The sequence below is a fragment of the Ranitomeya variabilis genome, chromosome 1, assembly GCF_051348905.1.
Source record: "Ranitomeya variabilis isolate aRanVar5 chromosome 1, aRanVar5.hap1, whole genome shotgun sequence".
Classification (NCBI taxonomy): Eukaryota; Metazoa; Chordata; class Amphibia; order Anura; family Dendrobatidae; genus Ranitomeya; species Ranitomeya variabilis.
The window spans coordinates 314,072,242-314,088,449 of record NC_135232.1 but is presented as its reverse complement, the minus strand read 5'-3'; the positions used below and the strand labels follow the sequence as shown (position 1 = coordinate 314,088,449).

Below are 16,208 nucleotides of genomic sequence, written 5' to 3'. Positions count from 1 at the left end.
TTGAAAACACACTGCAGGAATCGCGTCTGCGCTTTTCGACGCCATTTTCTTGAAGACACACTGAGGTTTCCAACAAAATGGCGCCGGAAAACGCGGACTGCGCATGCGCCAATTGCAGGAGCAGGGAGAAATGGCGGCGGAAAGGAATCAGGTGGCGTAAGTAACAAATGGCTGTGGCAGCTTCATGCCACAGCAATTTGTTACTTGCGCCACCAGATTCCTTTCCCCCGCCATTTTCTTCGTCCTCCTGCTGCCGGGATCGGCGCCTGCGCAGTCCGCGCTTTCCGGCGCTATTTTCTTGAAGACACACTGTGTGTCTTCAAGAAAATGGCGCCGGAAAGCGCGGACTGCGCAGGCGCCGATTCCGGCAGCAGGAGGACGAAGAAAATGCCGGCGGAAAGGAATGGCGTAAGTAACAACTTGCTGTGGCATGAAGTGCCACAGTGTAATCAGGGCGCAAATATGTGCACGGTGTCCCCCTGCTCCCGACCCCCCCTGCTCCCGGCAGTCCGCGCCTTCCGGCGCCATTTTTTTTTTCTCCTGACACTGTAATGTAACGCTAGGAGCGTCGCGCATACGCAGTCTATAAAGGCTTCGGACAGAGTGACGCTCCCAGCGTTATATATATATATATATATCTCAGTAATTCAATTGCCGGCTTTTGCTCTCTCCTTCACAAACCTGACACCATATGGGACATACAGTAAACCATCTCATATCCTTTCCTTTAGTAAAGAGGAATATGTAATAAAGTAGCAAGTGTCTCTTGTGTAAAATTTGGGGTCTCTATTAAAGGGTTAAATCCCAGAAAAAATTGGCATGAGCTCCTGCGCAATTTTCTCCACCAGAGTGGGAAAGCCAGTGACTGAGGGCAGATATTAATAGCCCAGAGAGGGACCATGGTTATAGGACATCCCCCCCCCCCCCCCTATTCTGGCACTTAGTCTCTCTTCCCACTCCCGTGTAGCAGTGGGTTATGGGGTAATGAAGGGTTAATGTCACCTTGCTATTGTAAGGTGACATTAAGCCAGTTTAATGGAGAGGTGTCAATTGATACCTATCCATTATTAATCCAATAGTACTAAATGGTTAACAAAACACACATTACTAAAGTATTTTAATGAAATAAAGACACATGTGTTAATATTATTATACTCTTAATCCACTTGAAGACCCTTGTCACCTGAAATAAAGTTAAACAAAACAAACAACAATATTCCATACCTTCCGTCGTTCAGTCTTGTCCCACGCTGTAAATCCATCTGAAGGGGTTAAATCATTTTACACCCAGGATCTCTGCTGATGCAGCTGTGCTCCTGTCTGTAAAACTTTGTGAATGAATGGAATGCAGGGTTGCAGGGTATGTCCTGTAGTTACCTCGAGTCACGGTGATGCGCCCTCTGCTGGATGAACTCATATGAACTCGAGCCTGGGAACTTTTCAGAATATTTAGCTTGAGAAAGGTCCACATCCTGGACTGAAACGTCACACATGGGCCACTAAACCACCTTTATTTTTTTCTATTGGAGTGCTGCCTTCATTTTTCTGGATTATAGCATGAGGTTTGGTATATATCTGGAAAGATTTTATTTTTTGCACCTTTGTTTTCTTTTGGTGCTGCTTTTTGAGATAGATATCTATCTCTCTATCTCGATCTCTCATCGTGATTACTCGCTAAACCCGCCCCCTGCACAGTAACTCCGCCCCTACACATTACCACACACAATCCCCACACATTACCACACGAATCCAGTTTGCTTTTGATTTTGCTTTTGATTTTACACTGTGAATAAAATGTATTAGTATTCTGATTTATTATTATTATTATTATTATTATTATTATTATTATCATCATCTTTTTAATTTACCACCTGCGTAAGCGCTATTGAATGTTGTCATTATTTACTTTAGTTTAATCACTAGCAGCGTTAATTAGATAGCAATGAGCATGCCGAGCGTTAGCCGGCTGGAAACAGCTAGTGCTAGTATATTACTCAACTATGCAGTAATCTAAGCAATATTTAGAAATGAGAAATCGCCTTTCATGATAGTTGGTCTTCAACCAGTTTAACATCTTGAAGGCCATCTTTGTTAAACCCCTATAAAGAACTCAATCTTGAGAACTGCTGTTCCTGGATCTACAATGTGTAGATTCCCTAGTTGTTGCATTGGTGGCCTGAAAAGACAAACAATGTATTTGTAATGGTGGGGGCACCACAGGTCAGATGTAATGGGATACAACAAATCTTTCAGTGTATGGTTTATTGGCACAAAAGTTCAAATCTTGTTAAATTAAGCAGATTAGTGATGCTTATCTCACTAGACAGTCATTTGCTGACTTCTGTAGGAGGCCGGGGTCACACCTGTGAGTGATGCAAGAAATTTGTGCAACTCATCAATACCCGGCACTCAGACTGGAGCGTGTGGCTGCATGTATTTTGATGCAGCCGCACACTCCGGTCCTGAGTGACGGCAGCAGTGCCAGGTATTTATGTGAGATTCGCGCAAGTTTCTCGCATCACTCGCAAGTGACCCCGGCCTATGTACTGCTCAGTGTCTTGCATAGGCCTATGTACTGCTCAGTGTCTTGCATAATATAGAATTGAGAGTCCTCAATGCCACCTGTCTTATCCATGTTTTTTTTTTTTGTTTTTTTTTTTTGTTCTGTGCTATGTTGTGCATAAATATGTGATTCTTCAGAATTTGTATTAGTCTATGCCTGATGAAGAGACCTGAGTAGTCTCGAAAGCTTGCAATTTGTTACCATCTTTTCAGTTGGCCATTAAAAGGTATCAACCACTGAGGACTCACAATTCTAAACATTTTTCTATCTACTGGCTAACACGGTACCAAGATATATATCTTTCCTGTTGCATAATATAATACTCTTACACAGATTTTGCTACATACAGATTTATGTAAGTGCACTGGATTCCTAAAGAGCAAGCAGAAGCTCCTTTTAATTTAACCCCCTCACTCCTACCTGCAGAAGATGGTGAATGGCTGTGTACCCTAAGCTGGTTTTATGCTGTGGGAGCTTTCTGCTTTACTATTTTATGCAAAAGTTAAAATCTAAATTTGCCGAAATCCAAGAACAGATGCAATGTAGGTGCATATCACTGAAATGCTATATTCTTTTCTCCCTCAGCCTTCCCAATACCACCTGCTGCTGGAGCCCTCTTCCTTGAGCTGGCAGTCCTCCTCCTGTTGTCTGTGGGTGTTGCTGTGTACGGCCGCACATCCAGAAGGGACTATGGAGAACTAGAGAAGCGATCGCTCGTTACTAATGAAAACTAACTTTTTAATAAACTTATGTGCACCATCACAAAACGTGGGATTTATTCTTATAGCCTCACCTCTAAACTTGCTGTGCATACAACTAGGTATGGAAGCTTAAGACTATTTGCAAAAATCAAAGTATATGCAAGACACTGTAAGCTAGGTCCAGTACAGTGTTTTAGGGTTTTCATTGTTGGCTTTATTTGCATAGTTCATAAAAGTTTCAAAAGTGCTGCTCTCATGTTCACCAGCATTGCTATGAAGTAGGCCGAGATTCATTTGGCTTGTGTGTATTATAGAGTTTGCGAAGGCTTGAGTCCATCAAGTAGTCCACTGATCTAGAGAATGGAACATGCAAAGTTAGTACAGGAAACTTGGATGCCAGATCAGGATGTATTGAATTTACTAAGGAAATCTATAATTCCTTTTTGACTGCAATGGGGATTACTTAAATATTGAGTACAGAGGTCACTTATGGTATGATGGGGGTTCTATGGTAAAAATTACATTCAGAATTGGGACTGTGGCAAATCTGAGTGTGCCAGCACTGCAGCTGTCTAAAGCCTTCTCGATTAAGGTTCAAGCCCTTAAATTTCATAGAGTTTATCACAAAAATGACACGTACCTGTCAATTGGCGTTATAATGACAGGAATGGCTGAGAGTCCTATTGCAGTAGTAGCCCACTTTCGTATTGGGAGAGGCCAGTGGGTAACACGTCCCATCAAATAAAGAGAAGTGGCACATATTCGATTGATGGTAAACCCAGGTATGGCCACCGATGCAAGAGCTTGCCAAACAAAGGTATCTACCACAGCCACTGTGATATCTGCTGTACGACCTAGACCATTTGTGTTTGCCTAAGAAAATAAAAATGGGTACAAAAATTGTACAAGATTAAAAGTTTGAGGACTTGAGTTTGTCCATTCAGATGTTTGGACTTTTGGTTGCAGAAATCTGCTGTGTGTGTGTGAACACAGAATATCTCCATTAATAACGCTGATGTGAGAACATACAGTAGAGCTACAACCTAGCAGAAAGCCACCATAAGAAACAATCTTAGGCCATGTTCACACGTTTCGGTTTTTACTGCAGATCCGCATCAGTTATCCATGAGGTGTACAGTACCATGTTAACCTACGGAAAATAAAAACCGCTGTGCACATGCTGCAGGAAAAAAACGTGCGGAAACGCAGCGGTTTATTTTCCGCAGCATGTCAATTCTTTGTGCGGATTCCACAGCGGTTTTACACCTGCTCCATAATAGAAAACAGCAGGTGTAAAACCGCGGTAGAATCCGCAGGAAAAATGCATGGTTTTTGCCCTGTGGATTTATCAAAATCAGTGCGGAAAAATCCGCACACCATTCCGCAGCTTGTGCACATAGCCTTTTATTAACTAGAATAAATACCTGTGCAGCTCTTCGTCCTTTATCAGCCGCATCTGCAGTTACATAAGCCGTGGCTACACCATAGGTTGCCCAAACAAGAGATTTTGGTACTAGGGCCCGAAATGACTCCCCAACTTCATTGGCGTAACCTGAAAGACAAAATACATTATATGATGTAGTCACTATTGACGGCAGCATCTAATGGGTTAAACACGTTACCAACACTGATCGTGGCTGATGCAGCAAGTTATCAGGCATAGTGTAGACCCGACAGCTACAGGTTTATCACCTGTTGGGAGATGCCAGTCTTAGCCGCAGATCAGTAAAAAGATGCATTGGCGGTCATTAAGGGGTTAAGAATGATGCAGTATGGATTTTTTTTTTTTTTTTTTTTAAGGAGATTTACTACTAGGCCAAAGTTTCTTGAATATCTTATGTAAGCAAAAAATGACTTCACTGTCATATGTTTTTCAACAAGGTAGACATCCATGGCCATTGTGCTGGTGAGAAGGGTTGTATTTTTAGTTTTTCCCCCACTCGGGACCCATTTATGGCTTGGGGGTTGATGAATTAATAAGTGTCTACTATAGAGCTGCATTGCTGTCAGTCTGTTAAATCCACTCAAATATACAATCTTCAGTTTTCTTCTATCTCTGATGCTAGGATAGATATAGGGAGTAATGGTAAAATAACTGCAAGCGGCTCTTGGTTTTTTTTTTTTCTTCTTCTATACCAACAAACATACAAGCGGAGCGTGCAGCCACACAGCAATACATGGAGCCGCACGCTCGGCTCCGGAGTGCCAGAGCTGGGTTTTCACCTGCGAAACTCGGCCGTATCTCGCATATGTGTGATCCTGGCCTTAAAATGTTGATTTCACCTACAATGCACCATTCAGGCGACTTTTCAAAGTTTGTACGCCAGTTTTATTGCGTGAAACACTTGCAAAAATTGTGCAGGTTTTCACAACTTTTCAAACAGTGCAGGCGCAACTAGGGCATAGCAACGCCCGTCTAGTGTTCAGTTGTGGCGTACCTTTATTTCTAGCAAGGCGCACAGCACGTGTATGATGCTACTGATCGTTAAGTGATCTGCCCCTCTTAACGATTCATGCTTCTCGTACTGTACCACACCTTCATTAAGAGTGATGTGTGTAACGCCAGTCTTACATGTCCCGATATTTCCAGTACCGGAGATGTCGATGTCCGTGTGTGTAATTCATTCGGCACACGTATGGCAATAAAATGCTGCATCAGTACCACACGCACGGGTGCCAGGAAAGCAACGGTACAGTAAGCGCCGGGTGCTGAAGACAGCTCTCATCATTCTCCTCTGCTCTACCGGCAAGAATGAGTTATATTCAAGTGACAACAATGACAGCAGGTGGTGGCTGATGGGACTATTACTCCCATCAGCCTACACCTGCTGCTGCTAACAGGGACAGCAGGAGTATTCCTCACCCGCCGCCTGCGCAATAAATAAATTCCGCTGTGGGTTCCCCTGTATTTTCTATAGCCAGCCAGGCAAAAAAAACGCCAGAATTAATAGATGTGCCTGTTATGTGCAGCTGGGGCCTGCCATTGTTGGGCTCAGGGGGGGATCAATAGCCATGGCCCCTTACCAGTCTGAGAAAGCTGTCAGCTTTATCAAGGCTGGTTGTAAAAAACAGGGGGTGGGTGGGACCCCCCACCTGTTTGTTTAAATTAACCCGTCTATTCGTGATAATCAGCCTTGCTAAGGCTGAGAGTTGCAGCCCCCAGCTGTCAGTTTTGTCTGGCTGGATAAAAAAAAAAGTACACGGGAACCCACGCCTTTTTTTTTTTTTCTTTATTTATAGCGCAGGCGGCTGGTGAGGAATACTCCCATCAGCTGCCACCTGATGTCACCGTTATTAGCAGCAGCAGGTGTAGGCTGACGGAAGTAATAGTCCCATCAGCTGCCGCCTGCTGTCATTGTTCTCACTTGAATATAACACTCCTTAGGCCGGCGTCACACTAGGCGTAAGACAATACGGTCCGTTTTTTACGGCTGTAATGCGTAGAAATGTTCCCAAAATAGTGATCCGTAGGCAGGGTGTGGCAGCGTATTTTGCGCATGGCATCCGTACTGCGATATTTTTTCGCAGCCTTGCAAAACCGACATCTAATGGATTGATGGGCTCAAATGTTCGTTAAAACATATATACAGTTTATATATATATATATATATATATATATATACACACTATGTTCCAAATTATTATGCAAATGACATTTTTCTCGGATTTTCCTAAATGGTCAGTGCAAATGACAGTCAGTCTAATAAAAGTCATCACCCGTTAGAGTATACATCGAATTTTATTGAAGAAACCTCCCAATGATAACAGTATAATCTCCAAAATGAATAAAAACTCAAAATGCACTGTTCCAAATTATTAGGCACAGTAGTATTTCTAAACATTTGATATGTTTTAAAGAACTGAAAATGCTCATTTGTGGAATTTGCAGCATTAGGATGTTTTGGAGTTAAATAGCTTTTTTGTTCAGTGAATGTGACCTCCTAACAGGCCAAGTTACATGTTAACATAGGAGCCCTTCATTGATATCACCTTCACAATTCTTGCATCCATTGAACTTGTGAGTTTATGGAGAGTTTCTGCTTGTATTTCTTTGCATGAAGTCAGAATAACCTCCCAGAGCTGCTGTTTTGATGTGAACTACCTCCCACCCTCATAGGTCTTTTGTTTGATGGTACTCCAAAGGTTCTCTATAGGGTTGAGGTCAGGGGAAGATGGTGGCCACACCATGAGTTTATCTCCTTTTATGCCCATAGCAGCCAATTACTCAGAGGTATTCATTGTCATGCATGAAGATGATTTTGCTCCTGAAGGCATGTTTCTGCTTTTTAGACCATGGAAGAAAGTTGTCAGTCAGAAACTCTATTTACTTTGCTGAGGTCATTTTCACACCTTCAGGAACCTTAAAGGGCCCTACCAGCTGGTTCCCCATGATTCCAGCCCAAAACATGACTCCTCCACCTCCTTGCTGACGTCGCAGCCTTGTTGGGATATGGTGGCCATCCACCAACCATCCACTACTCCATCCATCTGGACAGTCCAGAGTTGCTCGACACTAATCAGTAAACAAGACTGTTTGAAAATTAGTCTTCATGTATGTCTGGGCCCACTGCAACCGTTTCTGCTTGTGAACACTGTTTAGGAGTGGCCGAATAGTAGGTTTATGCACCACAGCAAGCCTTTGAAGGATCCTACACCTTGAGGTTCGAGGGACTCCAGACGCACCAGCAGCTTCAAATAACTGTTTGCTGCTTTGTAATGGTATTTTGGCAGCTGCTCTCTTAATCCAATGAATTTGTCTGCCAGAAAACTTCCTCATTATGCCTTTATTTGCATGAACTCTGTCTGTGCTCTGTTTCAGTCACAAATCTCATCAGAGTATGATGATCACTCTTAAGTTTTCATGAAATATCTAATTTTTTCATACCTTGTCCAAGGCATTGCACTATTTAACGCTTTTCAGCAGCAGAGAGATCCTTTTTATTTCCCATATTGCTTGAAACCTGTGACCTGCATAATAATGTGGAACATCATTTTTGAGTAGTTTTCCTTTAATTAGAATCACCTGGAAAACTCATTATCACATGTGTTTAAGATTGATTTCAGTGATTCATTGAGCCCTGAGACACAATACCATCCACGAGTTTATTTGAAAAACAAAACAATTAAATCTTTAAGACACTTAAATCCAATTTGCATAATAATTTGGAACACTGTGTGTGTGTGTGTGTGTGTGTGTATATATATATATATATATATATATATATATATACATATATATATACACACGGTTATATATATATTTCAGCGCGAGAGAGCACAAAAGCCGGTAATTTAATTGCAGCCGCTGCGTATTTCTCGCAAGTCACACTGCTGGTCCGTGTGTAATAGACTTTCATTGGCGTATTTTTTGCGCAATACGCTGACAAACGCAGCATGCTGCGATTTTCTACGGCCGTACAATACCGTATATTACGGATGTGTAATATAAGGCTGATAGGAGCAGCCCCATAGAGATTGATTGGGTCGTGTGTAATGCGTATTTTACGGACGTATTTTCTGCGCTCATACGTCCGTAAAACTCGCTAGTGTGACGCAAGGGAAAATGACGTGTGCTGTTTTCAGCACGCGGTGCAACGGAACAGCGCTAACTGTACCGCTTCTTCCCAGGCACTGGGGCATGTCATACGGCTGACATCCATGTGTGCCCATGTGCAGGACGTTTTTCCCGTGCTGATGGTAAAAAATGGACATGTCAGCGTGTTTTGCCCAGGGACACATGGTCCATGGAAACACACAGATGTGCACAGACCCATTTACTTGAATGAATCTACATGTGTAAGTGTCACCACACATACTGGAGACAAGGACGTGTGACAGAGGCCTAAGGAATCGGGGGGCTAAGTGACTTTCCCAGTACCAGTATTTCATTTAAAAAAATCAATGTCTGCTGTAGTCACATTTTATCATCCGTGATTTAGACTAATGACGAGAAATGTTCCAGATTTGTCACTCAGCTGCTCCTTCTGAAAATGGGAAAATTACCTTGAAGCCTGTTAAGAGCGATGAATAAAAATGGCCTGGTTTACTGTCATCAAAGCCACAAAACTGCAGCATTGATCATGGTGAAAAGCTGACAAAAGGAAGGAGATGGTAAGACCTAATTGGAGGGTTTAGAAAAGCTGGAGACTACTCAGGATGGCATTGTGCCAGGGACAGGACAGGACAGCCTATTCTTTTCAGCACTCTTGTGTAAGATGATCTGATGCTTCTGGGCCATAAAGTCTTGTGAACACTGGAGAAAACCTTGTGTGTGAAGGATATTCGGAATATGGCTCCAGACCTCTATAAATAGGTGCAATCTGCGCACCCAGCCTAGCTTGGGCATGTGTACGGGTGGCACCTGTATAAGCCTTGGCATGGGATTTGGGGAGTGTTCTAGCACATAGTAATATATAAATAGGGAGGACTTATCATGTTGTCCTCTACACTTGCACACTTTCTTAAAGGGACAATGGTGGTTCAAAAGTTATGCCTGGTGTAGGATCGAGGGTGGCACAGGAAATCGGACAACACCAAATTAGCTCTTAAAGGGAACCTACTATGTGGATGATGGTGTCTGATCTGCAGCAATACATTATAGAGGAGGAGGAGCTCTTAAAACTCAGTTTTCTGGAAAAGTTTCAGTAAAACGTGTAATTTATTCATTGAAATCTGTGATGATTGTATGTAGCCCGGTGAGCGGTCCCATTCAGTGCCTGCAGTCTTCTCTGTGTTACTCTGCAGCACATAGCTGTGAATCACAGCAGGACCGCCCACTGGACTCCTATACAAACAGCAGGGATGTCAATGAGCAGAGTACATACTGGATCTTTTCCCACAATCCTATATATTATTCTGCTCAGCTTCTCCTTCTGTATACAAAGCTGTCCACAGATCAGGCCGCACTACAATGTCACTGTTTCCTCTTAGGGTATGTGCACACGTATCTGTGAGGGCTGCGGATTTTTCTGCAGGGGATTTGATAAATCTGCAGGGCAAAACCGCTGCGTTTTTTCCTGCGGATTTATCGCAGTTTCTATTGCGGATTCCGCTGCGGGTTTACACCTGCAGTTTTCTATTGGAGCAGGTGTAAACCCGCAGCGGAATCCGCACAAAGAATTGACATGCTGCGGAAAATAAACCGCTGTGTTTTTGCGCGTTTTTTTCCCGCAGCATGTGCACTGTGGATTTCGTTTCCCATAGGTTTACATTATACTGTAAACGCATGGGAAACTGCTGCGGATCCGCAGCGTGTGCACATACCCTAAGGGTATGTGTCCACGTTCAGGATTGCATCAGGATTTTATGCAGGTAAAATCCTGACCAAATCTGCACCTGAGGTCACTGGCAGGTCACCTGCGCTGTCCTTGGGTTGTTTCAGCATTGTAAGGACATGCTGCGTTCTTAAAAGACGCACCGCATGTCCATTTCCGTGGGTCTGCGGCATGCGTCTTTTAATGCATAGTGGAGACGGGATTTCAGGAAATCCCTCCACTATGCTGTAACATCTGGACGCTGCGGCTCTACGCAGCGTCAAGCACGCAGCGTTTCCTGAATGTGGAAACATACCCTCAAGGGGTTGTCCGGGCTTCTGTTAAAAGCCCCTAGTCATTCTGTGACTGCAGCCTCCTGAATCCTTACAGGGCGCGGCATGGATACTGTCAAGATTTATCGTATTGCCAGTGACAGCGTTCACATGACTGCAAGTATGCGGTCACATGCCGACTAGACGTGTGCGGCTTCTGTCAAATTCCCTTATATTGAGGGGGCCAGGCGGCACGTCTAGTCTGAATGTGCCCGGAAGTACGCAAATCGCCTGGCTGTCCAGGCTGTGCACTGCATGCTGTCAGGGATCACCACTATTGCCGGTGAGTGCGAGAGGTCACATGACTACAAGTATGCGATTTGCCTACTTCCGGGCACATTCAGACTAGACGTGCCGCCTGGCCCCCTCAATATAAGGGGGCCTTTAACCCCTTAGTGACGGAGACAAATTTTGGAAATCTGACCAGTGTCACTTTATGTGGTAATAACTCTGCAACGCTTCAACAAATCCCAGTGATTTTGAGATTGTTTTTTCATGACACATTATACTTTATGACATTGGTAAATTTAGGTCAATATGTTTTGTGTTTATTTATAAAAAATATCAAAAATTTGAGAAAAATGTAAAAAAATTAGCAATTTTCGAAATTTGAATGTTTATCCCTTTAATCCAGATAGTCATACCACAGCAAACCATTAATAAATAACATTTCCCACATGTCGGCTTTATATCAGGACCATTTGTAAAATGTTATTTTATTTTGTTAGCATTTTAGGAAGTTTGACGCTGCGGATCCGCAGCAGTTTTCCATGCAGGGTACAGTACAATGTTACCCTATGGAAAACAAAAACCGCTGTGCCCACTTTGCGGAAAATCCCTTTAAAAACCGCGCGGAATTGCTGCGGAAAAAAAAAAGGAGCATGTCACTTCTTTCTGCGGATTCCAACATGCACCAATAGGAAAGTGCTGTTGAAAACCCGCAGAAGAAACCGCAGGAAAATCCGCAGGGAAAACCGCAGCGGTTTTTCAATGCGGTTTTTCCAAATCCGCTGCGGAAAAATCCGCAGCAAAATCTGCAAGTGTGAACATGCCCTAAAAATGTAGCAGCAATTTTTCATTTTTTCAAGGAAATTTACTACATTTATTTTTTTAGGGACTTATCCATGTTTGAAGTGACGTTAGGGGTCTCATATATTGGAAAACCCCCAAAAGTGATACCATTTTAAAAACAGCACCCCAACATATTGAAAACTGCAGTCAGGTAGTTTATTAACCCTTCAGGTGCTTTACAGGAATTAATGCAAAGTGGAATGACAGAAATGAAAATATGTATTTTTACCACCTAAATGCCTCTAACTTCTGAACAGGTTACAACAGCCATCAGACTCTAAGGGTATGTGTCCACGTTCAGGAAACGCTGCGTTTTTGATGCAGCGTTGAGCCGCAGCGTCCAGATGTTACCGCATAGTGGAGGGGATTTAATGAAATCCCGTCTCCACTGTGCATTAAAAAACGCATGCGGAATTCCCGCAAAAACGCACATGCGGTGCGTTTTTCCAGAACGCAGCATGTTGCTACAATGAGCAAAACACGCAGGAACACCGCAGGTGACCTGCCAGTGACCTCAGGTGCATTTTTGGTCAGGATTTTACCTGCATAAAATCCTGACCAAAGCCTGAAGCAATCCTGAACATGGACACATACCCTAAGGGTATGTTTCCACGGTAAGTAAACGCTGCTTGTTTGACGCTGCAGCGTCAAACAAGCAGCGTCCAGATGTTCCTGCATAGTGGAGGGGATTTTATGAAATCCCGTCTCCACTATGCGTGGAAACCTGCACGCGGCGGCCCTGCGACTCCGGACATGCTACGCGTCTTTTCAGATCGCAGCATGTCCGTACACCTTGCGGGGACGCAGCGTCCCCGCAAGGCATATCACAGGGCCCTATGGCGAGGGGTGCGATGATCCCGGATGTGTACTGTACACATCCGGCACCATCGCGTCCCAGAAAGGGGGCGGGGCTTAGCGCCGAGCGGCTTCGCCGCTGCGGCGATACCGCCGGCCATCCTGAGCGTGGAGACATAGCCTTAGGGTGTGTGTCCACGGTCAGTAAACGCTGCGTGTTAAACGCTGCGTGTTTGACGCTGCACAGAGCTGCAGCGTCAAACACGCAGCGTCCAGATGTTCCAGCATAGTGGAGGGGATTTTTTGAAATCCCGTGTCCACTAAGCGTGGAAACACGCACGTGGCGGCCCTGCGACTCCGGACATGCTGTGCGTCTTTTAAGATCGCAGCATGTCCGTGTTCCTTGCGGCGACGCTGCGTCGCCGCAAGGAATATCACAGGGCGCTATGCGAGGGGTGCGATGATCCCGGATGTGTACAGTGAACACATCCGGCATCATCGCGTCCCAGAAGGGGGCGGGGCTTAGCGCCGAGCGGGTTTGCCGCTCCGACGATACCGCCGGCCATCCTGAACGTGGACACGTACCCTAAAGGCCCCGTCTCACATAGCGAGATCGCTGCTGAGTCACAAGTTTTGTGACGCAACAGCGACCTCAGTAGCGATCTCGCTATGTGTGACACGTACCAGCGATCAGGCCCCTGCTGCGAGATCGCTGGTCGTGTCGGAATGGCCTGGGCCGTTTTTTGGTCGTTGAGGTCCCGCTGACATCGCTGAATCGGTGTGTGTGACACCGATCCAGCGATGTCTTCACTGGTAACCAGGGTAAACATCGGGTTACTAAGCGCAGGGCCGCGCTTAGTAACCCGATGTTTACCCTGGTTACCAAAAAAAACAAACAGTACATACTCACCATCTGATGTCCGTCAGGTCCCTTGCCGTCTGCTTCCCACACTGACTGAGCGCCGCAAAGTGAAAGTGAAAGTACAGCACAGCGGTGACGTCACCGCTGCGCTCTGCTCTCACTGTACGGCGGCACTCAGTCAGAGCAGGAAGCAGACGGCAAGGGACCTGACGGACATCAGATGGTGAGTATGTACTGTTTGTTTTTTTTGGTAACCAGGGTAAACATCGGGTTACTAAGCGCGGCCCTGCGCTTAGTAACCCGATGTTTACCCTGGTTCCCCGGGTGCTGCAGGGGGACTTCGGCATCGTTGAAGACAGTTTCAACGATGCCGAAGTCGTTCCCCTGATCGTTGGTCGCTGGAGAGAGCTGTCTGTGTGACAGCTCCCCAGCGACCACACAGCGACTTACCAACGATCACGGCCAGGTCGTATCGCTGGTCGTGATCGTTGGTAAATCGCTATGTGAGACGGGGCCTTAAGGCTGCTAGTTGGTCGTGAATTGCATTGGCAAACATCAGGACCATACAATCATGATCTGAGGGCACCAATTGGGATAAAGAGGAAGCCCCCACACTCTGAACCATTTATAATGATGTAGTCACTATTGACAGCAGCATCTAAGGGGTTAAACAGATATGGACGGTGCCAACACTGACCGTGGCTGATGCAGCAAGTTGTCAGCTATAGTGTACAGCCGACAGCTGCTGGATTGTCTCCTGTATGGGGAGGCTATTCTCTTAGGCTACGTTCACATTTGCGTTGTGCGCCGCAGCGCACAACGCAAACAAAAACGCGGCAAAAACGCACGCTAAAACGCTGCGTTTTGCGCCGCATGCGTCCTTTTTGGCCGAAAGTTGGACGCAAAAAAAATGCAACTTGATGCGTTTCTTGCGTCCAACGCTTGCGGCCATGCGGCGCAAAACGCAGCACAACGCATGTCCATGCGCCCCCATGTTAAATATAGGGGCGCATGACGCATGCGGCGACGCTGCGGCGCTGACCGCAAATGTGAACGTAGCCTTATATCTCAGGTCAGTTAAAAGACATATTGGCTGTCATTAAGGGGTTAAGGCTTATTTGTACCGTGTGATCACATTTTTTTTTACCAGCAGACTGCAGCCATGGGGCTTTTTGTTGATAAGAAAAAACGACAGCATTTTGATGCGCAGTCATGATAACCGTGTGTAGGGTGAGGGTCGCTGACTACCTGACAACTCCTGCCATTGGTGGGGGATGGGAAGTGTGCAGGCACCATTGCAACAAACTGTATCCCCGGCAGAGTCACAAGGACTTTCCGAATCCCTTACAGGACGTACTGAAGCAAAGTGCAGCTCTTCACCGACACGGCAGACAGCGCTCAGTGCCCCCGTTACCGGTGACTTACCCAAGTACCGGACCCACGTGTCCCTGTACAGGTCGGGCTCCTCCGCCGCGCTGTGCCCGGCCATCACCCGGAGAGCAGAAGGACACTGCAGTCAGGGACTGTCACACAAGAGTCCTCGTCCACACAGCCGGCAGGTAACAGCTGGAGTTACATCTTACAGCCGTATGCGGGCTATGTACATGGTTAATCATCCAGGGAGGGTATATAAATAATGCACTGCACCGAGGCCAGAAGCCAGGGAGAACTGTCATTACATAATGCGCGCCGTGAGGAGCCGCTCCCGAGCACTGGACTGTGTGTACACTGTACCGACCACCGTCTACGCCGCAAAGAAAGGCAGGTAGTTGTCACACAGTCCCAACAGAGTCCTGTCCGAGCTCAACCAATGAGTGGACGGCAGCAAGGTAACGTGACACTGCAAGCCTAGGGCTCGGTATTTGAAAGCACAACTCTGCAGTCAGTGCAGTGCAGCAGTAGGCGGCGGCGGCAGGACGTGTAGTAGTCTGCTCCTGAGATGTGCCGGCGGCGGCAGGACGTGTAGTCTGCTCCTGAGATGTGCCGGCGGCGGCAGGACGTGTAGTCTGCTCCTGAGATGTGCCGGCGGCGGCAGGACGTGTAGTCTGCTCCTGAGATGTGCCGGCGGCGGCAGGACGTGTAGTCTGCTCCTGAGATGTGCCGGCGGCGGCAGGAGGTGTAGTCTGCTCCTGAGATGTGCCGGCGGCGGCAGGACGTGTAGTCTGCTCCTGAGATGTGCCGGCGGCGGCAGGACGTGTAGTCTGCTCCTGAGATGTGCCGGCGGCGGCAGGACGTGTAGTCTGCTCCTGAGATGTGCCGGCGGCGGCAGGACGTGTAGTCTGCTCCTGAGATGTGCCGGCGGCGGCAGGACGTGTAGTCTGCTCCTGAGATGTGCCGGCGGCGGCAGGACGTGTAGTCTGCTCCTGAGATGTGCCGGCGGCGGCAGGACGTGTAGTCTGCTCCTGAGATGTGCCGGCGGCGGCAGGACGTGTAGTCTGCTCCTGAGATGTGCCGGCGGCGGCAGGACGTGTAGTCTGCTCCTGAGATGTGCCGGCGGCGGCAGGACGTGTAGTCTGCTCCTGAGATGTGCCGGCGGCGGCAGGAGGTGTAGTCTGCTCCTGAGATGTGCCGGCGGCGGCAGGACGTGTAGTCTGCTCCTGAGATGTGCCGGCGGCGGCAGGACGTGTAGTC

At 46.5% G+C, this 16,208-nt stretch overlaps 2 protein-coding genes across 2 annotated transcripts in view; one reads left to right on the top strand and one right to left on the bottom strand.

Moving 5' to 3' along the window:
* The window catches only part of LOC143816587 (zona pellucida sperm-binding protein 3-like), a 32,678-nt gene extending 29,348 nt beyond the window's left edge, over positions 1 to 3,330 (top strand). Inside the window, exon 10 of the mRNA XM_077297166.1 lies at positions 3,149 to 3,330. Within this exon, the coding sequence (XP_077153281.1) occupies positions 3,149 to 3,297 (149 nt within the window). The 3' untranslated portion in view covers positions 3,298 to 3,330. The remainder of the gene's footprint in view (positions 1 to 3,148) is intronic.
* MTFP1 (mitochondrial fission process 1) lies at positions 3,323 to 15,330 on the bottom strand. Its single transcript, XM_077297178.1, has 4 exons — positions 15,003 to 15,330; positions 4,689 to 4,816; positions 3,905 to 4,137; positions 3,323 to 3,617 (listed from the first exon to the last, which is right to left on the bottom strand). The coding sequence occupies exons 1-4, from the start codon at positions 15,064 to 15,066 to the stop codon at positions 3,536 to 3,538; spliced, it is 507 nt and encodes a 168-aa protein (XP_077153293.1). The 5' UTR covers positions 15,067 to 15,330; the 3' UTR covers positions 3,323 to 3,535.
* Positions 15,331 to 16,208: the final 878 nt, after the last annotated feature.